At 36.8% G+C, this 24,875-nt stretch overlaps 1 protein-coding gene across 14 annotated transcripts in view; it reads right to left on the reverse strand.

The window, feature by feature from the left end:
* Nucleotides 1-24,875, reverse strand: part of EXOC6 (exocyst complex component 6) — a 94,909-nt gene that overhangs the window by 17,747 nt on the left and 52,287 nt on the right. For 9 of the 14 annotated variants that reach the window (XM_075154717.1, XM_075154719.1, XM_075154722.1 and 6 more), the window contains 4 exons: nt 24,589-24,768; nt 21,473-21,502; nt 15,481-15,622; nt 7,141-7,214 (listed from right to left, as the gene is read on the reverse strand). In XM_075154717.1, coding sequence (XP_075010818.1) covers nt 7,141-7,214; nt 15,481-15,622; nt 21,473-21,502; nt 24,589-24,768 — 426 coding nt within the window. Of the gene's footprint in view, nt 1-274; nt 4,524-7,140; nt 7,215-15,480; nt 15,623-21,472; nt 21,551-24,588; nt 24,769-24,875 lie in introns of those variants that run through there. The other 5 variants (XM_075154720.1, XM_075154730.1, XM_075154718.1 and 2 more) reach the window with 3 other exon arrangements.

Consider the following 24,875-nt stretch of genomic DNA (forward strand, 5'->3'; position numbering starts at 1 on the left):
AACTTCAGGAAAGTCATGCACCCAAATATTCCTTCCTTGCATTTACATAATTTCTTACATGACAAAGATAAAGGCGAGGATCAGATGGGGAGCAAAACTGCTAGCAGAAGAAAACTGGAGAGAAACTTCATTCCACTGAGTAACTTCCACTGAAAGGGATGTATATATCAGTGACTCAAAGAAAGTGTAAATAGGAGTTTACAAATACAACAGGCACATGGATCAATTTCTTCTAATTCAAGCAAGAGATTTTTTAATTCTTGTGTATATCTGATTCTTGTGTATATCTGGTTCGGTAAGTGGAGAACTAAGAGAATTGTATCCCTTAGATGAACTAGCTTAAAGAAACAACAAGAAAATTATTTTCTTATTTTCGATAACTTCCATGGTTTAGCTACCTACAGCATTCTTTACTGTCAATTAGGAGATGACATTCAGTTTAAGCATTATACTTTTCACCACATAGTTTTTTTGTGCACAATCTACTATATTTTCCTCTGGAGAAACTGGTACATTTTTTGCCACAGACGGAGTAGTGTATCTTGTAGTTAAATGGCCATATGTATATTGTTTTAGTTAAGTAAGGTATTAATAGGCTACTGAAGTGAAGTAACAGCATTTGTACACCAAGTTTTTAAAACCTGTTTTCAGGTTTGCTTCCTCATTGTCAGTAAGTCAGGATCCAGAGTGAAAACTTGATACCCTATCAGCATGTTATTCGCATTTCTCTGCTGAAAAAGGGGCATTCAGATGTTTGAACTGGATTCAATCTGGTTTGCATTGAATTTGATGAACGATTTAATGTCCCAAAGAACACACATACACCTAATACCTGGCACGTGTGCTCTTAGTGTCTGGCAGTAATAGGGTAGGAATACCTACTGCCAGGAAATGACTGACTTGCCATCCTGCTTTGATTCTGCAAATCCTTATCAAAATATTATATCCAAAGCCATGCTTGTTTTTGACCCCCTGCTGCTAATTTCTGTGCATTTGTTTCCAGAGCTTCCTAATTCTTACCAGCTGGCAGGTATAAATCCCATCCCAGTAATGAGCTGGCTTGTTTCTGCGTACAGAGCACTGATTGAGATCTTCCTCACAAATATCTATACACGCAACTTGTGACCTGAGCCTACTGCGACTACCTACAGGCTTCACAGAAGCCTCTAATTGAAAAGGAGAAATCAAAACTAAGAGATTCCATTGGGGAATATAAATGCTTACAAATTGTCATGTTTGTGTGAAGAATTCCCATTTACTTGTAAGAATATAGTACTCTGAAAAGACATTGTGCGTCCCCTGCAAGCCAGATAATGCACATTTAGCATGCAGTCATACTCAAATAACTGTGTCATTTTGAACACAGGTACGCATATGCATGCTACCCCTGTATGATGCAAATACATGAGACGTTGAGTCTTCAAATGTCCCTGTTCTGCTCACAGTGTGCCTCAAGCCCTCCTTCTGCTTTAGTGCAGAGTCAATTTATGGAGAAGGGGAAGGCCAGCAAGAGCGTTGCCTTCCTCCTCCAGCAAAGTGAGGATCTATGGTCTGAAATCCAGAGAGGTGCAACTCCTGTTTCATTGCTGTCTGAAATCTGAGCTCCTTTCTTTAGCTGAATAAGCAGCACTGCACTGAAAACTAGAGAAGCACAAATCCCATTACATAGCACCCTGAGGCTGGGCTTCATGTTACAGATGCTCCTCTGCTTGTTCAGAGAAGCTGCGGAGTGCATAGCGGGGGAAAGGGATCAGTAAGCATTGTGAAAGAGCCTCTGTGAAGATGAAAGTCTCAACAACCATTTCCCTCAGGAAGCGAAAGATTAAATATTCTATACTTCTTGCTAGATAAAAATTCAAACTGTTGCCTTATGAAAGAGAGGCTTACTTTTATCCTTAAACTCTGAAGTTTTTAAGACTTACTCCTAAACATATTGTTAGGGATTTCTCCCTCTTGGAAAATCCTGATGTTTTTTCAGTTCAAGACTCTTCTCTGGAGTAGAGGCCAGGATGGGTGTACCCTACTAATTTCAAAGCCTAGGCACTGTGTGGGCTGGCAGCCTGTGAAGGGAGCCACAGCACACCTTTAGAGCCCTCGACCTCCAAGAGTCATGGTGGATAGGTTTGGCAACAGGCTGCAACTTATTCTCTGAGGTCTACTGAAGGGCTCAAGAGCATTCTCCACAGGGAACACAGATGGTGAGAACTTCGGCATGCTGCATGTTGGGGGAATCAGAGACAAGCCAGAGCTGAAATGCAGTTACTACCACAGGAAATGAATTCAAATTAAACACTGCAAACAAAACAGTGGGAAAGACTGAGCTGTCAGCCTGCCTTTAGTGGCAGACAACCCTGTGGCTGGGATTGAAGCCCAGTGATCTGTTACACAGTTCCTACCTACAATGAGTTGCTTCTGAGCTTATCAGAAGGACAGTATCATCTCTCAGTGATGAATGAGAAGCAAAGAAGAAAGGGGAGGACTATATTAAGTACTAGTAAGAATATTCTCCTTCAAATAAACTCGTATCTGTTGCACGTAACACTATAGTTCAGAAGGTTAGCAGTATTTCTCACCAACAATACACCAGAAAATGCATTAGAAAGTAAATGGACAAGCAACCCAAGAAACTATCAATGTAATTTCCATTATGCTTTGGAATCAGAAGAAAATGTATTATACTTTTAAATATCAGGTATCAATTTTTAGAAGGAATACATATTGTGTATTACCAGTAACTTGAGCTCATAGAAGTGCTTATCCACATGCTTATTTACACACATCATAAACAAAAGTCTGACAAAAATATATCTTCTAACGTTTCCATGGTACATTATTCTGTATATTAATCACATTCATTGCATTATGACTTTAAGTCTAATTTCTCTCTAACGTTAGCAAAATGTTAACAGAAATTGCTGAAAATCTTCAAGAATTTTCTCCCATATCTCTGCAGAATTTATGGACCTTGTCATTCACAGCCCTTGGTCTCCCAGACTGGGGGACACTGCTATCAGACTGTAAACTCTATGTTACCATGCTACAGTGGTTGCTTAACTCTGGGGTTATCAACAGCATATGATTATGTTCTCCTCACCCCTGGCAAAATAAGGAAATTCCACAATCATCAAGCTAGCTGAGTACTGGTCTGAGATCAGACAGTAGAGGAAGAAGGCCTGTTTGAAACTGCAGCAGTGCTCGTGGCAGAGAGAAACACTAGAAACAACTTGTGAAGTCAAAAGTAAAAAGAGTCAAGCTACATTTGCAGCTTAGGTTATAACGCTGCAGGCAATGACTTGATTTCAAGAATAGCCATTTGTTACCACCCAGTTGGTTAAGAATCAGGAAATTTGCCTAGGACAGCAACTGTTGACCTCTCAGGCTACCACGAGGCTATCGTTCCTGTCCGCTACACACTACACTGGCTCTCCAAAGAATAATGCACAAGTTGTAAGATTCAGGCCTTTTCCTCACAGTACTTGAGTGTCCAGGACATCCAAGAAACTACCTCACATTCCAGAATTGTAACCCTAGTCTTTAGGCACTAAAGAACAGATCGTAACCAGGACAAAGCTAACTCATGTCGGAGGCTGAGCTTTCTCAGAGACTAATTCAAGTAGGATGAACTAAGACCTGTTTACTTTTGAAGGTTAATTCCAATTGACCTAGGATTTGAATTGGTAGCAAAATCCCCAAAGTTCATTCCACCTCACTTTGGGCCACTGCACTATTTACCCAGGCTCCCTCTATAGACAGTAGCAACAGATTATGTTCAGAGAGCGATGCAGGTCGCAGGAGGGCTGGGTCATAGTCATGAGATGCCAGAGACCAGTCTCTTTAAAGCAGCACATGCCACTTTGATAATCGCCTTGCTGTGCTAGCCTGCCCCTCAGTAGCTTTAAGTAAGTGGGGTGAAAGGGTGCACGTAGGTGTGACCTCAGGTCATACACTAAGGCAAGTGGCATGAGGCATGACACAATCACTGCAGCTGTACAGAACCATGAATCTATCTCAATTTGCTTGCTGCTTTAGGAGCTGCTGCACTAGCTGGAGCTGCAAGTTTCTAGATGATCGTGGCCATGTGGCGTGGTTCGCTATCAGTATGCACTATGTGTGATTAGCCAACCAATCAAGTCACCTCTGTAAGATGCTGAGATACTATAGTTATGGGAATAGCACAAAAATCTCTGTTGATTAGGGTTTCTACAGATTACTAAGATCTTTAAGGAACATGTTAAGTATGAAAAGAGCGTAAGAGGGGATAGTATAAGGAGAAAGAGGTGGCTTATCAAAGGGGACATTGCTAAGTGCCTGCCCCTTCATGATTCATAGAATCAGAGAATCATAGAATCATTAAGGTTGGAAAAGACCTCTAAGATCATCGAGTCCAACCGTCAACCCAACACACCATGCCCACTACACCATGTCCTGGCCTCTTAGAGCTTCCTGCTACTAACTACTGTTCTCTTCTTAGAAGAAACTCTTTCTCATGCCAACTGTTTCTTTTTCTGTTTGCTCTTCTACATCTGTGGAAGGAAGAAGGAAAAGAAGTGAGCTTGCTGGGGACAACATGCTGTCCATACATTGTCTTCAGGGAAAGACGGAGGATCAGGAACTGTTAGGATGAAAATACCTATGGCAATTCTTTTCAAAGCTGCTCCTCCCCCTGTGGTAATCATCCAAGAGTAGCTCTTCCCTCTCTGTCTTCCGAGCTGGCTCCTTGTAAGTGACTTTACTTCTTTAGTAAAATGTGCTACAATATTCTACTGCCCAATCCTCATTAATCTTACACATTGCCCTAGTACAATAGAGAGAGAGTAAGCTGTTGTTGAGATAACTGGCTTCCATTAGCAACCATGTGATTGGCAGGACGATAAAGTCTTTTCCCTTGCAGGTCAGCTGCTTTTTAAGAAGAGGGCAATCCTGCTGATCCATCTTTTAGCTACAGTCTCTCACTGAGTCCCAAATCTCCTGCCTTTTAGCTTTGATATGGTTCAAGCTTTCCGCCTTGTATCAGCCCCTACCTGTCATCAGCTCCTCTGTACTAAACAGCCAATATCAGGAGTTTGACCTCAGGGCACAGTCCGGGTGGGCAGGTAAAACCTGACCACTGGACCTACTTCCTTATCTTTCATATCCTGCAATTCACGAAGAAGTATCAAATTCAAACTAAAAAACAGAAGCATGACCTTTTATAAGAACTTTCTGAAAAAGGCTCTGTTGCCTTTCTAAGTATTCTTGAAAAGAACTGTCACCCACCCTATTAAGATAGAAATGGATCACAAATAAGGAAGAGAGGGAAAACACTGCAAATCCTTACTAAATGGAAATGTTTTTAGTGTGTGTTTGCAATACCTTTTGGTGAGGCACGCAAAAATATAGTAAAAAACAAAACAGAACAAATATACTAGAACTATTCTACATCTGCAAGCTCCAATTGCAACCCAATAAAGAGAGTTGCCCAGACTTTTGCTGCTTATAAAAGTATCTGAAATGGATTAGATTCCCATGGCATACAGAGCATCCTCTCTAAAGTGTTACTCGCGTCAAGAGAATTCTAAATATAAGTTGCTAACATAAACTGAGAGCTATCATAAGCAACATAATCCCTATTTATGTGACGTGCTTGACAGTTGGTGCTTAAAACATACAAAAATATTATTTATTTCCTGTAGTCAGTATGTACACACCCTGCCATCCTGCATAGCTGGAAATCACGTTTTCCCTTGAAACAAACATAGGCTCTGCAAGGATTTATACCACTTAAGTGGATGACAGAAACGGTGCCAAAATCTCTCAACATCCTTTCCCTTCGACTAAACTGACTTAGTACAAATTGGAAGATGTTTAGTCACTTCTAACATTGATAATAAAAGGAGAATAAAGAAGAATCCAAAAGAGGAAGGCTACTAGTCAAGGCAAGACTTGTGGTATTTAAAGTCTGGCAGAATATATCTTTACATACTGAATTCTGGAACTCCTAATGTACAAGTATTACATGAACAAATCTTATGGCCACGATCCTGTATCTTCCTCACATAGTCCACGCTTATCCCATTGTAGATATTGCTCATTGTTATATTACTGCAAGAATGTAACAAACAACTCTACCTTTTTTAACTTTTTCATTTAAAAAGACATTTTAATGAAGTCCTTTCTATTAGGAGAAACCGGAATACTTCTGCCTCAGGAATTTTCCCTTCCAAAATGTCTTTTCATTATCTTGCTGTAAAAAACCTACTAAACTATTAAAAGCAAAAATATTCTTATTATATAGATAATTTGGTATGGAATTCTTTCTACATTCCTCTTCTTTTCTAATTACTTTGACAGGCTCATAATGGTGCTGAAAAATATCACTAACATCTGCAGAAAGTTAAAGACCCTCCATGTGCAGTTAATGATTCATTTCACTATTTAAATTACACTTATACTCACAATTTTGTGAAATAATAAATCCTTTCTAAAAGCTTACTTCAAGTATGAAAAGTTTTTGAAAATAAATTGCTATGGGTGGATATAGCGTCAGAATTTACAGAGAGCAGGGAATAGAAATAACCACGTGAAATTAAGATAAGTAGATTTTAGCGTGGGAAAAACTTCCTTTTGGCAAGAACTGTGGAAGAGTGCTTTCAATATTAAGGCATTTAAAATTAAATTTAGTATAGAATAAAGATCAGCCAGTTGGAATAAAGCTGCTTTCTAACAGTTTTAAAGAATTTTATGTAACAAATTAAAGAAAAGGAAATGCTAAATAATACCATGCCCTATTCTGCTCTCCAGGGAGTAGTTTTGTAGACAGGAGCAATTGCTCAGAATGGAATCAGACCAGCACACACCAGGCTAACATGTACACTCTTGCAAAAAGGCGTCACAGGTTCTTTACAAAATTGTCAGAACCAAAATTCTATCTTATATCCATGTAACAGTACCACCATAGCACAGTGCCCCCTAACAACACATTGGAGAAACAGTTTTATGCTAAATTACAGGGAATAGTGCCACTAATAACACTTCAAATAACCACTTTTCAAAACTAATTACAAGGGAATGCAAAAACATGAAAGGTTCTTGAATTTAATAACTTCAGCATTGGTCAAAAGGGGAAATTAGTACGATAAAAAACAACAACTAGTGTCTTACTTGTCTGAGGTCGATGAAAGCTAACTGCAGGGTGTCTCCCTGGAATCCTGGCACAGGCTCAGAACTAGCAAACACTGCAAAGAAAGGTTAAAAATATTATGGATGTAGATGTTTTAAAAAAAGTAACAGAAAATCAAGCTCTATGCAATATAAATGCTAGCTAGCATTAAAATGAAAATAGTTTGATAGAAATAGATTAAACTAATAACTCACAGAGATTAAAAACAAACAAACCAACCAACAATCTTCCCATCATTTTCCCAATAATCTCAAAGAATAATACCTTTAGGAGTATTATTAGGAATTTTTCTTAAAATTCTAACCCAGTAGTAACGCTACAACCACAGAAGCCAACATCTTTTTTTGGCCTGAGGTGAATGATTACTGAAGAATTTCTAAATAATACCAATTCCATGGCTGTCAACATATTTTCAAACATCTGCTTTTGTTACAACATCCGCACTATAAAAAACCCACCTCTAGCCAAACAGCAATAAAAGACAAACACTAAGATGGGAGTTAGTTTAATGTGTAGACAACAGGTGGAAAGCTCTACGTGCCAGTCAGAGCAGAGCTGAAATGCCTGTTCACGCCTTTTAGCCAGCTTATCAATAATGAACTTCTGCTCTTTTTGAACCCAAAAATAGGCTGTCAAAATTTGAAGGTAAAACTATATTCAAAATACAAAAAATGGTAACACATGGCAATGAAATAAAGTCAGCTATTTGTTTAAATTAGGAAACGATCAATAATCGTCAAAGTTAAAAATAAACATACTTTTTGTTGTTCTTATCCCAGTCACACGTTAATAACAAAGATACTTGCAGAAACACTCACTGCCTCACATCCTCACCCATGTTAGACATCTTACTTCAAAAGAGCTTAAGAGAATTTTTCTTATGCTCTTCAGTTAGAGTTCTTAACAAAACAAAGTAGATATTACTGTAATAGTTTTAGAGAGGTATCATCTGAGGCAGTAATATGTAACATTTTTTTCCAAGTTTGAGAAACAAGTCATTCAATTGTAGAGGAAACAGAACATATGTATCCAAAAATATCCAGATCCAGTACTCAACTCTACTGTGCCATATGGACTCCTACTAACATTTAAAAGTAATATGAAATCCTTAATTTTTTTTTTTTTTAAATGGCTAGTTAGAAAATTTGGATCACCAAGTGAAAGTAACATCCAGAAAGACATTGGTGTCTGAGCTGGTCATGATGGTAAAATAACGGGCTCAATCATTTACTTCTGAATGTATGGTTTCAACTTAAAGCAGACTAATGAATTCAGATAGGCTATAGAAGTCTAAAAATTATTACATGGAATGCAATTGTAAACGAAAATAATAAAGATTCTTAATTAAGTGGTACAAGAAGCTACTAAGACCACCTCAGAATATCTAAGAATAGCTTAGTAATAGATGAATATAGTATCAGAGTAGCAGCTTTACCAGTAGAGGCAGAATTTATTACTTGTATTACAGTAGTGCAAAAATTTTTTATGGACAGTGATGTAATAGGAGAATGAATTAAACTGGAATATGACTCGATTCTTCATCAACTAAAGGAATAAAAAATAGCAATCAAACCCCCTAGGGAGAACACTGTAATGTCACAGACAAGTATTGGTAACAGTTAGCAAATGCTCATTGATTACTGTATTCAAGTCTGAATTTTGAATTGTCTGGTTTTCCTACTTTGTAAGTGACACCAACTTTCCAGGGGAGTTTTCAGGTGTTTCAATCTACCACAAAGATGCTTTTTAAAGAAAAAAGAAGAAAGATAAAAAACAGTAGGAAAAGCATATCCTAAACTCAGCATTTTATAGAGAGTTTGCTTAATAATAAACTCTTTAAAAGCAGCAAAAAGAAAACAGTCTGTACAACTACCAACCTGTAGAAGAACAAAAGATCTCCAGACCTATGAAAGCACCCTTCTGAACACCCTAGGCTAAAGGGTTGGGTGTCTCCATGGCCGTCTTCTGCAGGTCTTTCATGGCCACTGGGACCACCCTTTCTTCAGGGACAGGCAGCCTATGATGCTGGCCCCTGTGGTCAGCCAAATATAGCGTTTAAAATGGGAACACCATACTATAGCAGGGAATTCTTAACAATGCCCCATAAAAGAGATACATGGGTTGGGAGCTATGGCAGCACACTAGTAAGGAGGATAAGCGTGATGGTCAGAAGGGGTCTTTTCCACATCCCCCAAACAAGGCCTTGAAAGATAAGGCCCATCTGTATCTGATCCTGTACAACCTTCTGTTCATACACAGTACACTGAGACCAGCTTCCCCCACTAGAATCTGAGCTCCTCCAGCCACTCCACAGTGGTGGCAGCGGGAGAACGAAGCTCTACGGCAAAGGAATGGCTACAGAACTGAAAAGTGAATGTAACTGAAAAGCGTGACATGCAGCAAAATTTTTCAGTTAGCTATTGGCACTTTATACTTTGGGAGGTACCCTCCTATAGTGGGATACTTTTACTTGCCACAGGGCAAATATTTGCATCCTTTCTGCAGCTCATCAGGCTAACGTAGTTTGGAATTTATCCTAATGCATTAAATAATGCAGTATGATATAGTTTCTCTACATAGTACCTACTACCATTGCAGCTATAGAACAAGAAGCACACAAGGTACCAAACTTAATTATTATAAGCTTTGTTCTCTTTAACTACAATTTTATATTACGAATGCGTTTACAACACCAGGGACACTCATTATAGCACAAGCATTTATTCTCACATTTGGGTCATTTTTGACAGGTGACTACAGTAGAATTTGTTTCATTATTACTATTTCATGAGTTCAAAGGGCAAAAAGATAATCTACTTATGGTAACGGTCAGACAGTTCCCCCTCCACCCTCAGCTCAGGGCTTTTAAGTTTTGCTAACAATTTTACAAAGCTAATTAAATATTTTCTACTGCACAGCGTTTTAGGAAGATATTATAAGAACAGGATTAACATTCTTAATGTCTTTGTCCTAAGGGTCCTTTTCCAGATAGTAATGAAACATTGTCATATACACATCTTTTAAAATATTCACCCCCTACGTCCATTCTAGGCTTAAAGAGGATTTGGAGGGGTAGGGGGCTGGTTGATTGGTTGGTTGGTTTAGTGTGCATAACAGCATTCAGGAATTTTATAATATATGAGAATGAAATGCAAAGATCACCATTAAACTGTCACATATAGGGGCAAACAACTGGCTGCTTGGCAGTTTGAATCAGAATCTTCAATGTTTTTGGGAAAATAAGCTGAAAATATACATTACATGAATCTGGTATTCACAAGGATTTCGTTAACATCTTCTTTCCCTGCACTTTGCTGATACTGTGTAGATCTTTTCTGTGTATATAGAACAGGATCTTTGGCATAATGTGTGTCCACAATACCTACAATCTCAACAAACTTCCTACAACAGCCTGTTTGGGAATTTACAGGAGGTAGAATCTAATGAGAAAAGTATGTAATAATACAAAAACAGGCTGGGTGGTAATACATACACGAGAATGGTACATTTAAATATTGTAAAGATTACTTTAGTCCATTTTCTTTTGAATACATTGCTTTGATCTTTTCATTACATTTTGTATACAGGATATATGTGAATTGATGTATATATGTGTTAATGGATATCTTAAGAAAAAGGCTGTGTCTGCTAAAATGGAATTTAAGACATCTTTAACTGTAAATTGTACTGAATTTCTACGCAATTCTAGATTTATTAACAGGTCTCTTCAATTTATTCTCTCAAAAGCCCATCTTTTAGCCATCACCTGGCTGTGCCTCTCTGTTGGTCTGGGAATGCAGTACCTAATTCCTGACAAATAGTTTTGCTGCTCAAGGGCAGAAGTCCAGACTTTGGATCAAAAGCTAAATTAGGACAGTTTTACTTCAGCCTCATAGCATTGATTCACAAGCAGGACAGCAAAGCTACAAATCTATTTTTAAAGGAAGAGCGGAGAATCAGGTGACTATCTCAGCAGCCGCCAGCCACTTTGCTGCCCTGCTGGATGCTCCAGCTGTTCAAACACGCCTGGAGGGGAGCCTCGCTGAGGGAGCTGCCAGCTGGCCCCGCACCGGCGAGATCTCACTGCTTCCCCTCGCTCCCGTGCTGCCATATGTGACCGGCAGATGAAGGATGGTCTCAAGTGAGTTAAGTTAACCTGACTTCCCAGATGGGAGAGGAGGCAGGTAAAGTGAGGGGCCTCCAGAAGAGAATATAGTGCCTTTTCAAGGAAAAACAGGATTTCGGTTCCTCAGCTTCTGGCATGCCCACCTGGAGATTACCTTTGTGTACGCTCAACAGAGAGCGCTGGGATCAAGATCTCTCTTGCTCTTGGATACTGCAGCTCTCCACACAGTCAGTGAAAAAAGAGGGACTGGCAGGAAGCCCTAAGTAGGGCTGGCTAGGAAGGTATATTGCATCCTGCTTTGCACTAATTCTCCGCTAACCCATGCTCATTTATAGGCAGGACCCAAAACCTTTTCATCCTTGCAGAGATTCATGTCTGGATGAAGAAGGATGCCCACTCAACCATACCTTCTTCTGCCAATTAATCCTGTCTCACAATTCAGCTATGTTAAAACACATATATTATAAAAATTACATTTAACTCTTCCAGCAATTAGAATTTCTGACAAGTTCTAATTCCTTAATAAAAAGCTGGTGTAGGGTATCTGGATCTGGATGGTGTCTATAAAAAGCTCATTTTCTATTTATGTACACCTTGCTGCTCATAAAGTTGCTGCTCATACAGCAACCCATACTTGAATTTCATCTTGGAGAAATACCAAACACCTCCCCTCCCCATTTCCCTCCTCAGGGCACTGAAATGCAATGCCCAAGCAAAAGACTATTCTTTGGGTTTTTCTTAGTGGGACCTAGTACGTTCTGTTTTTCTGAATACTGTTGTAAGAATCCCAGTCATCCTAGTGGAAGATCACCACTGAGAAAGAATGGTGTAAAATACAGAGGTAAAACACTGCTCTAAGTTATAAAATACATAGAGAGAGTGGAGAAATATTTCAATTAGAACAGGACAAACCGAAATCAAACTGAAAGCTTTTGGAATGTTTGGAAGGAAAACCAGAAACTTAGTAGAAGCAGACCAAGATGATCACAACTTTTTTTTTTTTTTTTTTTAAATAAATCATCAGAGAAGACCACCTGATACTATTACTATTCTTGAGCAAAAGTATCAGATACTTCCAGATTTTCTGCTCTGCTTTTTAAAGTCAGGTACTTTGCATAGAAATGCAGTGCAGGATAACAAAATCCCAGAGTTCACCACAAGATCACCTCCTTCCCTTCCACCTTCCTTTCTTGGAAGTCCACTTATCATTCTACCTATCTGCTGTGACTAAGAACTTCAGCACGTACTGACTTTAACAGATTGCTGGGTTGTTGGTTGGACTGTTGATTGCTTTTTAATGGAAAAGAAAAAAATCTGACAAGTAATCACATTTTCCTGCTTTTATTTAGGCCTCCTCCAGTTCATATTAGAAAGAATAAAAATGCAATGTTAAAGATCAGAATAAATATCTAGAATATTGCCAAGAATTTTTAAAAATGTATCTTCGGATATTCATAGCTTTCTACATCTCACATAACTTCTTAGTTCAAAATGCATCTGAGCATATTCCAGTGTGTCTGTAAGTAAAATGTCAAACCCATGTATACAATACAGTAGGAAACTACCCAACAGTTGTGAATTATTCGCACACTCTAAGCACTAATTGAAATGTCACTGTGGTATCCATTAATCCCAAAGTGTCAAAGAATAAAGCTGGGGGAGGGTGATGAGCAAGAACATAAATCACAGGCATCACAGTGAGGCCTGGAATGTGCCTGTGATGGACCTTATGAATGAAACCACAACAGCAAAGCAGTCTGAGCAAAATCTTGTGTCGATCCCATATTCCACAGATTGTAAAGTGTCATTTGTTGCAACGTACTATTCTGACAAGCTTCCATAATTACATTTAAACTACTCAAAGGGTTTCTGTGCAAACCCAAATTTTTTCTAACGTGCTTTAAAAGCTTTGCAGAAAGGAAGAATTAAAAGTTTATCATATTTGCATCTGTACAGCCCACACTAGAAGTTACACAATGCTGGAAAGAATGCATTTTTCAGTCTTTAAGTTACTAGTTTCCTGAAACTTTCTCATCTTGGCCCAATGTTTCTCATGCCCTGTCCATGCCATATGTTCAGTATAACAGCTACATATGACAAAACATGTTGTCTTAAGGTTATATTTTAATCTTAAAATAATGAGATTTAATAATTAATAATGAGATTTAATCTTAAAATAATGCAATATGGACACAGATCTTACAAAATTAGAAAAGAACTGTTATTTTGGGGAGGTTTTTTTTTTTCAGAATTGCCAGTCACACTGAGAGAAGCACCAGTGCGTGGGTAGTATTTTATAACTAACACGTTATCATGTTAGATTAAATAAAACTACTAAGATCTCTTCACTGATAGAAGTTTCCACCGTGCAGCAACCAAAGATGGTAGAAAGAGTCGCAATAGAAATTAGGATGGTACATAACAGGGCAAAGGCTGAGAAGAAAAAGGTCTGAAAACAACCCAGAGACAAGACAACAGCTGGACTCGTTGGGACTTCTCATTCCTCTCCTGTGAACAAACTGTTCATACTGTGAAAGTCACCTGCAAGGCATGCATTTCATTCCCTGTATTGCTAGAAATCCCCCAGGGAAACAGTGAATTGGTTCATCTGTACAGAGTAGTGAAGTACTGCTTTGTTCACAGATGATACTTTAAATATTAGAAACAGAATAATACAGTAGCGGGCAAGCTTTCTTCGCTGTTACACCATTTGTTCAGAAGGCAGATAACTGTAGTGGGTGCACCAGTTCAGCTTGTCTAGATGAATGATTATGGTGTCAGTATTATGAATATTATGGAATTTCTGTTTTTACAACTGGGATCTTTTTTACATCTAGGAAACTACACAAATGCACATACACATACCCCTACCTACCTACCTGAAAAGAACACTATTAAATTTGCAACATCAAGCGTACTAAAAGTTAAAAAAAAAAGTCAAACCATGATCTGTTTGGCCAACTTGTGCAATCACAGGCAAACTTTAATGTCATGATCACAAATATTTTTTCAATCTGACCCCGATAATCCAGTCAGTTCATTCCACGCACTGAAAGGCCTTAAGGCTGTACAATGAAGGACTGTCAGAAAGATGCCTGCTCTACCTGTTACAGAGTTTAGCTGGAATGTAACAAATAAGGCAGGAGAAGGAAAGACAAGTGTATGGTTAAAATGACAAAAATGCCTCATAACTCTGTCCCTGGACTCCCACAAGAACCCTTTGCGATGCTGACCAAATTGCTTGAAATCAAATTTCCAGTTTCCCATAGGTGGCTGCTAATTGAGTAGTCAACAATTTTTTCACGTGTCCAAACTAAAAACCTCAGGATACGACTTGCAGAACTGCCCCATTTTACAGCTGTCATCAAACATTGAGATCCATGCTTCAAACACGTAAGAGGAAAGATACTTTGAAAAAACAGAGCATAAGAATCTAAAAATATGCATTGAAAAAAACACTAGTGAGCCTTTTCACTGTATCTCAGTCATCAACTATAACACCAGACCTGAAACCTGTTCATAACACAACGATGTTATGCAAGTAACTTCCTTCATACAGATTAACAGCTCACCCTCAGCGGTCAGCTCCATGCAAAACACCAGGACATTAATCCTGCCTTCAGTGCTGGATTGAACCAGTTTTATAAAATAATTCTGATGCCATATTTTGAACAGTGAGAATAAAACAACAGCTGATGTTTACTAAATGAGTACTATTATTCTGCACAGTGAGTAAGGCCGTAGTAGTTCTAGGAGGGAGAAAACCCTATGTAACAGCACATTTAAAATTTTTATCATAATAAATAAACGCAAGAGGGAAAATTAAAATTTCACAGACATTTGACCTTTTTTTTCCTCAACTATAAAAGCATAACATTTATATAGTGCTTTTGGGCAATTTTGTACTAGACTATAGTCTTTTTACTGGATACAGCGATTATGATTCCATTAGGAGTAACAACAGATGTACGTTTCAACCAGATACTTGAGTTAAAAAGTTTCATAAAATATTTCCCAGAAATGTTAACATACTTACTCATAAATACTTCTACAAGAAGCTGTACTGTAATGATTTTTTTTTTAAAAGACAAAGCTTTAGTAGGTTATAGAAAAAGATCACTATATGGCTTACATTAAAGAACTTTTTTGCAGTGTTAAGACACATATAGATAGGAATTCTGGAACATCTACTTACATTCACACTGTATCACATCTAAATTAAACTGCTGAATTGCTCCCATGCTTATTTGCTTTAATTCATTGTCCAGTAGCATCTGCATTAGGGACATTGAAAGATGCTGGCAGGCTGACATGCAAGCTGTCTGGGCCACCTTCCCCTAGTAGAAAGAGCAACAGGTTTTAAGATAGAAACAAATGATAGGTCACTAAAGAACAGCTTGTCTGATTTGATTTTAATATACACTCAAAGTCTTAATGATGCAGGACTTATATTAGAAGGAGAAGGATCACACTTGCTGTTACTTCTTTGACCTGTTAGCTTTGTTTCTATTAAATCAATTGAGGAACTAAATTAAATATATGTTAAAGCAATTTACTGATATTTCTTCCAGAAATCCAACAGTCTTCACAAATACAAGGACATTTCCAAAATAATGACAATATAAGCTGCTGAAGCATATGAACAGCTTTGTGGATTTATTTATTTTAATTTTTTTTACCCAAACAGAATGAAAGCAAGAATGTAATGAAAATCAACACGCTGCATATTTTTTACAATAGTCCGTAAAAAAAACCCAAACTTTATATAAACCAAAACCATTGCTTTCAGTTGGGGCATTTCTCATAACAGCTTGTGCTAATTATTGGCACTTTAATTGCTTGAATTCGATCTCAAAGCTTGTTGCTAAATTATTTAAAATATTCATGCTTATCCATCATCTTTTCAGGTGCTTAATAAATCAGTGCTGTCACTGATCAACTACTTACAAAATGAAATGTAGCCCTCTGCTGTACAAAATAGAAATAATTTTCCAATCACAATCTAGTTAGTAACATTTCTCTTTACAATGTATATGTAATTAAGACAAATAATTTTCCAAACACAAGACCAAAAACAAAGCACAAAATCAGACATTAATTTGATAAATTATTAAAAATTTAGTACGGAAAAATTGAAAGATGTGGAAATTCTACCTTAGAATTAAGAAAACCAATTAAGACCAGATATCTGATCAGATGGCACCACTCTATTCATAGCACTGCAATCTTTTAGAGCAGAGCGATCTTGGCTTTCAAATGCAATTACATGAATCTTTGTAGTTTAATGTACTTACTAAACCATGCTTCTCAACTGACGTCTATGTCACAATATATATTGAAACAAAGGTAACTATTAACACGCTTACACGAAAAAAATCATAATTACGTAATACACCTACTATCGTTTTACTTATACCCATCACTAAAGTGATGATACCTATTCTCTAAAGCAATGGTTCCCCAGATGTTTTCTGCAAAGTCAGGTTCATCAATTCACTGTTGACTCACAGAAACACATATAAGCAATGAAAATGATAAGGATAGACAGCAGTTCACCATCCCAAAAAGTTTGGAAAGTTCTGCTCCAACATCTTATTAAGACAACTTGCTCATATTATTGAATTTTCATGTACATGTAACAGAAAATAAATTTGGCCCTAAATATTTTATACTTTAAAAATCCATTCTTTTTTAAAATGTAATTAAAATGTAGACAATACAATGGAAAGCATTCACTCTCCTCACATGCCACACTGAAACATTAAATGGCTTTTGCTAATACCTCTTTAGCATTAGGACACCTTGAACTGTTAGGAGCTTTATATCTAAAATGAGATGTCAGTTTCTTAATTGAAAATCTCAGAAAAGCAAGTAACATTTTTGACCAAAATAGATGAACTGACAACAAGGAATGTAAGAAACAATGCAAGAACAGCATGCTTAAAGTCTCCCAAACCCAATGGTAATTACACTGGGAGACATGCAGCTCTATTCCCCAAGCAGAACAATATCAATATGAATGGGAAAAAAATAAAAGAGGAAAAAAAAGGGAAAAAAAGAAGGAAAAAAGGAGGTAGGGGAATCAATGGGCCACAGTTCATTTAATTACAGTGTAGTAAGTTTGAAATACTTAATGGAAATGTCATTTTGATTTAATGGAACAACTAGTGCATCTCTGTTTAATGTACTGCTCCATCAAATCAGCTCCATGTCCTATTTATGCTGCCACTATAATGTAATAAAAGTTCAACCAGATTAATAGGTTGTCAAGAAAAATTTTAACATTGCATTTATTTTATATGCAAACAATGTGTACTCCTCTATTATTTTAAATAAAAGACAGAATTTTCTATTTCTAACAAGCATCTGTAGTTAAGTGTTACAATCTGGCAAATATCAATAGTACTGGAGCACAAGATAATGGTTACAATACAGAAATGACATGGTAAAAGCCACTTGGACTTTAAATAAGTATCAATATTTGTACGTTTGATGTTTATTTTAAAATTTCATAAAATGGAAACATCCTAACATTTAAATTATTTCCAACTATGTAACTTGAACTACAGGCTTATTGTTCCCATGACATACCAACGAATAATAGAATTTTACTATACATAGTTTATACTTACTCAATACAATCACTCGATTTTCTTAAATCTAGAGAAAAAATGAAGCTACCTATTATCAATCAAAATGCTGAATTTTAATGGAGAGAAATGTGAACTTTACTGTTATCCTCTTCAAAATTCAGTGCTTCCCAGTTCAAAATACACTGGATGTACGATATTCAGAAAAGAATGAAATTCAAATTCATGTTTGATAAATGAGATCTAAAAATCTCTCTCCAAATTTCCACCATCCACCAATTAATCAATTTCTTGCCATTTTTTCATAATGCGTTTTGAAGAGGAAATTTAAGGATTCATGAACATAACAATAACACGTTTCTTTTCCAGGATTAAACAAATCTCAGTTAGTTTTAAAACATTCTTAATGTTTATTATTTGTCAGTTTGGGTGTCTTAATTACTTTTTTTTTTAAGGGGGGGTGGCCATGGTTACTCTATCCAGCAATTAAATACCTATATTCAATAGCATGCAGAGATTCAGCAGGCTTCTCACTTTCGCTCCAGTTGCCTCCCATTTGGAGACACCACTATTATCTCCGCTGTGCCTATGCTAATTGCTGCTATCTACAAAACCTATTCTTCCACTCAACCAATGTAAAGTTTAAGAAACAAGGACCCTATTCTATAAGCAAAAACACCTGCTAACAGTGTTAAAGGCAACTGTTTTTTCACCCAGCCCTCACATTTTGCTGAAATACAGGTTTGTAAAAAGAGAAAACCCTTAGACAAACTTCTTATATTTCAAAGGAGCTTGTAAAGAGAATCTGCTGACATATTAAATCCTTTTTATAGGACCCAAAAGCTTTTCTCCTAAGAACAATTGCAGTAAAGAGACATTTGGCTCCTAGGAAATTCCCAAAGGGTCAGCCATATGCATCCTTCCACAGCACCTTCGCAGTACTGCTAAGACCCATGCTAGTGGTCTCAAAAGCAGCTTTCATCATTCACTATGGTGTCAGTCAATATGATTTATGGACTGCATTCAACAAAGTCAAAGCATATAGAATGAGAAATATGACTACAATCTGCTAATTTGTTTTGTATTGAGCCACTTACGAGTCAAAGACCTGATGTCAGGCTGAGACCAGCAACACAATTAACCGGCCAGTGACAGATTCATCCATCCTCCCTGCCAGGCTGTGCCAATCAAAGACAGCATGAAGCGGCATTTGGAGAAATCGGTAAGAAAACCCATTCTCTAAGTAGCCTGTGGAGGCTGTTGATTGACAGTTTTTGAATATAGCTGCAGAAAACCACCACCCCTTCACCCTCACTGCAAGCTGTGAAATTAGGCTTTTGCTGCCAATCACAGAAACAATAAAATAACACAAACTGCCATCCTCAGCATAAAAGGAAATAACAAAACTTATCTGTTGAATCTAAGAAGTTAAGCTGAATAATTAATTTAACAATATGAAATGACATAATGAAAAACTTTCTGAAAATGCAAAAAATCTAAACATACAAATTTTATCAGTCATAACAACTAAAGCATTATATTACTTAACATCAGGACTAAAATCCAACTTTTGAACTATTGATAAAATACAAGTACTAAAAAACACTATTGGAATTTTTAAGAATCAATTTTACTTCCAGTCTCTGCCACGAATTCTACTGAAATAATAAAAAAATACCTACTTTAAAGTAATTTGTGACTGTTACTTTTCAATAGTCATTCTTTTCCAAAGAGTTGTCCAATACTAACTTTGTACTGACAAAGCACATACCTAGAATAAAACTTCAGCTAATTCTAAACTTAGACTAAAAACACTTATATATACACCGCCTATAATTTCATATTAACTGATCTGAAAATAAAAGGTATGATTTTTCTTTAACTGTTCAAAATAAAATTAAAAAATGCAGGTCCTTAATAACAAATTTGATCATCCAATTGATTTCATGAGATTAATGGCTGTATAATGAAATTTTAATTTGCTTTTTGATTTGAAGTATCTAATGGCACTATAAACTGCAATATGAACTTAAAATGGGATGTAAAAGAACTCAAAACCAGCAATAATCTCAAAAGACTAAATTCTTGTGACTTTAGAAAACAGAACCATTAAAAACTGCATGACTCTCAAATTATAACCTTTCAAAAGCAATGCAGCCTCTGTGCTCTGCATCTCTGAAATTCTGCTAGTGCTTGGTCATGACATAACCAGCACACTGACACCTATTCAACATCAACAGAAAATATGTCTACACAAAATATTGAATATTCCTAGTGCCCATGACACCTATTAGCTTGACAGTTCAACATGAGGCTGAGTATTCAAATCATAGAAATGTCCATTGGAATGAAGCACCAATGTCACCTCGTCCAGCCTCCTACTTGGAGTAGGACTATTGCCAACACTAGTTCAGGTCCGTTGTCCTTTTTTCTGGCTGAGCCTTCAAAACAACCAAGGATGGGAATTCAACAGCCTGTCTGGGTAACCTCCTCCAACACCACACTACTCTCTTCAGGCAAACTTTTTCCCTCATGTCAAAACTTCATCTCCCAAGCTTCTGCTTGTGACCATAGCCACATGTGAATTTGTCAGTCCTACCAAAAAGAGTTTGGCTCCATCACCTTTGTACCTGTCCTTCAAGAGGTTGTAGACTACCACCAGATCTCTCCCCAGCCTTCTCTTTAACTGCCTAAGTAATCCACCTCCCTAAATCTCCATTTGTTAGTCATGTGCTCTAGGCTCCTAACAACTTGTAAGCCCACTGCTAGATCCTCTCTCCAGAACCACAAAGCTACTATTCAAGCCAATTGCTTTCCAGATTGTAGCAATGAACAGGGTTATTCCCATACTGTGTACTCAAAGTGCCTTACACACTTGTTCGCTTAAACAGTGAATAGCACTGTGTACATTTGTTGCTGTACACTGCTTAAGTGAACAAGATTCAACCACATTATTAGAGAAAATTAGTAAAAGTAAGTTCAGAAATTCAGTATTCAGAGGCCACTCTTAACAGAATAATATTAATTTCAACACTTTCATTATGATGGAAATGCTTATGCCAAATCAAAATAAACTCCTTATACAAAAATTGATGACCTGAAAATAATCAGGGCTTGGAAGAATTCTTAAATGCAATCCATCATCTTCTTAAACATAAAAAAAATTTTAAAAATTGAGTACACACATTCCCTTGACCCCAGGCAGATGTAGCAGAGAGACGGTGGCACTTTCACTGGTTCTTTATTCTGTTATACCACTCTACCCTTATTCTGTATGCATGTCTCATAGCTGCATTTTGATACCTGACCTCTCTTCCAGAAGGTCTCATAGTCTCCTCTAAATTATCTCATTTAGGATGCAAGGCACACCCCACCAACCTTCTGCAAGGTTTTTAGGGCTCCTGCTGTCCCAGTGTACGAAAGTCCAATGTTAGTCATTAACCTGATCCCTGCATGCAACCACACAAGGTACGCAGCAAGTCATCAGCAAAACAGAAGGGTCTTTTTATTAAATGATTAAAAATTGAAGCAATAAGCCTGCAGGCAGTTCATAGTTTTTCAGTTCACATGCTTTTTCTTCATCTTGCATCTACTTACCGACATAGCTGCATGGTCATTGTTGTTATTCTGAGAAGGAAACCAGTAAGGCAATCAAAACAAAAAAATTAAGATGTACTGTCAACATCAAAAAAAAAAAAAAAGAATAAAAAATCGGTAGCAATAAAAGGTAAGGAAAAGCTTCCAAAAAGAACAATTACAGCTACATAATTCCTTAAGCTATTTTTTTCTAAACCTTATATTTTGTGAGGCATAACAATGAGATTATAATTTAAATAATACTAATTTGGCAAGAAAATGTTTTTCTGTAATAAGGAACTGTATGCCAAAATATCAAAGTAGCAAACTTCAAATGACGAAGTGTCTGTTGATATTCCTTTCCAGAAAGTTTTCATTATAAGAAATAATATATTCCAAAACACTTAGGTGGAAAAATAAATGCCATGTTTACCATCTTGGCTTACAGAGGCTATCTGTATGTCATTAACATATTTTGTTCAAGCAAGACTTAGAATGGCTCAGGACAGTAAGAATCTAAATGTATCACAACCCATTAATAAATTTTAACATAAATCTAATGGTAATATAACTGCAGGGTGGAATAAAGCTATTTTCTTTTCCAAAACTGCTTCTTAAGTACAGTAAACAAACACAGAGGAGAAAACTAAGATGTAAAACTTAAGAGGGAAAAAAAAAAAATCTTCAGAGATGCAAGACATTTCCAGGGATTCAATAGAGATACCAGATCCCAACTAAGTTGTGCCACGAAGTGTGCAGGTTTGGTAAAATTGAGATCATGGTCTACCTGATTTAGATCTCTAACGGTGCAATAAAAATAATACAAATTGCATAAACCAGAATGTAACATAAGATGTATCTTTTAAAAGTTATGTCTACATTGGTACAGACATAATTCAGTATAGCCCCATATGGAAGCACAAAAGGAGACACACCCCTGTGCATTTACACAGCTTACACATACAGCTAAAATAAAACAAGACTCTAATGACAGGAACTCAATGACTGCAACAAAAAGTTGTTAAAGAACATAAAATAACACTTCTACAGGAAGAGTAGAGTTTGAAACAATATCACAGAGAAAGTCAGTGACCCTTGCACAAGACTACAGAGAACTAGTGTGGCCAGCTAGTGCCCCTAGCCCTAGCACAACGCCCTCTAACATAATCGGATACACTAAGGTAGGAAGAGATGAGATTCCTCTACTTGTCCTGCTCTTTTCTTTACTAGAATTAGGGCCATTGGCTAGGACTTTTGTTCTTTGATTTCTAATTTCAGAAAAGGTTCTAAGAAACTATTTTGATCAGTGGAATGTTTCTGCCAGCCATACAAAAATTATTATGGAAATGACACCGTGACATTAATGGAATAATCCATTAATGAAAATGAATACTAAAACTATTCAAAATCTTAACTCTGGCATATGAGAATCTAGCTTAGTTTAGCAATCCAAAGCACTTACTATTTTAATGAGTTATGGAATCCAGTTCTGGGCTTATCTTTGAAAATGCTTTTACTATAAATTTTCTCTTAATGAAAATGACTTACTATTACAAATCTAACCAGAATCACCATAATGAAACCGCATACACATTTGCATATAACCTCCACAGCTCATGCTCAACAACATTCATAGGACTGTATGTTTCTACAGTTCTGGCCAAGTCAGAATAGGGAGTGTCAGGGTAAGTCAAAAATTACAAGAACCCTCTTGCCAGACCAGACTAGTCACCCATACAGTTGTACATCCTGCCTGTTACTGACCAGAGTTTGAAATTACCAAATAACCTCTTCATATGAACTAGTTTTCTCCAAAGGTTGACTTGTGCCCCCAGGCACATATTTCTGTTCCTTTCACACTTTTCACGTCCTAATGCTACAGCTGCTTCTTTCCATCCCTCTTAACACATTACTTCATTCTGTCTGTGGCTCATTTCCAAACAGCTGTATCACAACATACATTCATGACAGACTTCTGTACATCCTTCTCTAGAAGTTGCACATCCCGTAACTGCTATATGCATATGATCATTGAGGAGCAGTGCCATTTGTTCACACTGCTTTGTATGTTAAGTTACAATGAATTTAACTATCTAACAAACTTGCTATTCTTTATCAAAAAACCCTCAACTTATTCGGCACATGCCTCATACTGTCACATTCACATCAATATTATGTGATACATTTTGATTGGGTTATGTCATTGAGTCAGTAAAAAAAAGACGACTGAAAAATCACAGCCTCTTCACATGTGATTTGGAAGACCATATAAGCCCACTATATGCCAGCAACTTCAACACCTTGCTGTGCACGTAAAGAAATTATCTTTTACTTCCAGACTGGAGCCTCAAAACATTCTATGCATTGAGGACTTATTCTTTATAGGCATTGCATGTGGGTAAAGCACGCAGACATCAGTGTGACAGTAGCAACCAAGGACAAGCTGATGAAAAGCAGATGTAGCTGGAAAGACTTACTGAAGTTACTCCAGCCCTATAAAGCTATAAACTATTATGATGATAAATCAAACTAGAAATAGTCTTTTTTGTCTTAAAGCAAGGGGAAATCATACAACAGAATGTAACAATTAGTACATAAAACAGGTTAACAGTACCCTTTTATCTGGGACAAAGTAACACAGGATATATTTGAATATGAACAAGGATTCATTTCAATGAAGCTCAGTTAACTAGAATCAAATTACTTTTTATGATCAGAACTATTTAGCTAAAAACAACCTTGGAGAATCCAAGACCTCCATAATCTTATGCACAAATGCAGGATTTGCACCAATTCTCCACTGTTTGAATCAATGCATGTGTACACAGAATCAATATGGTTAATTAAAAAGGCTATCTGATGCTCTAGAAAACTGCATGAGTTCTTACACTATTTGTAAATTAGCTGTTGTTAACAATATTACTAAAGTATTTGAAAGTATTTTCTAAGTATTACCATGGGGTAAGCATCATCAACATACTGAAACGCATCTGAAAATACATCTGTACTGAAAAAAAATCAAAAAATACATCTGCCAGCATGTGCACAATTCAAAAATCACATCTATCTTCAAAATCTATTTTAAAATAAGATAATGCTCCAATACTTTGAAATTAAACTTAATTTTGAACACTTACAGGTAAATGAGTAAAAACTTGAAACGTGCTTCTTAAGAAGTTAATAAGGTCCATTAAGTATCCACTGGCTCTTCCATCCGATTCAGACATTGTCCAATCATAATCAGCAATCTGAATAAATTCATCTATTTTTTGGTTAAGTTTTGTGTATATTTCTCCTTCTGCAGCATGCCTTGCATCCTGAAAAAAAATCGTTTGCAATTGTCAGAATTCTAAAATATTATTAGAATGTAGATAAAATTATATTCATCAACAAAACTGAAGTTTCTTGTGTTTTTCTTAGATTC

Source organism: Calonectris borealis, chromosome 7 (assembly GCF_964195595.1).
Source record: "Calonectris borealis chromosome 7, bCalBor7.hap1.2, whole genome shotgun sequence".
Classification (NCBI taxonomy): domain Eukaryota; kingdom Metazoa; phylum Chordata; class Aves; order Procellariiformes; family Procellariidae; genus Calonectris; species Calonectris borealis.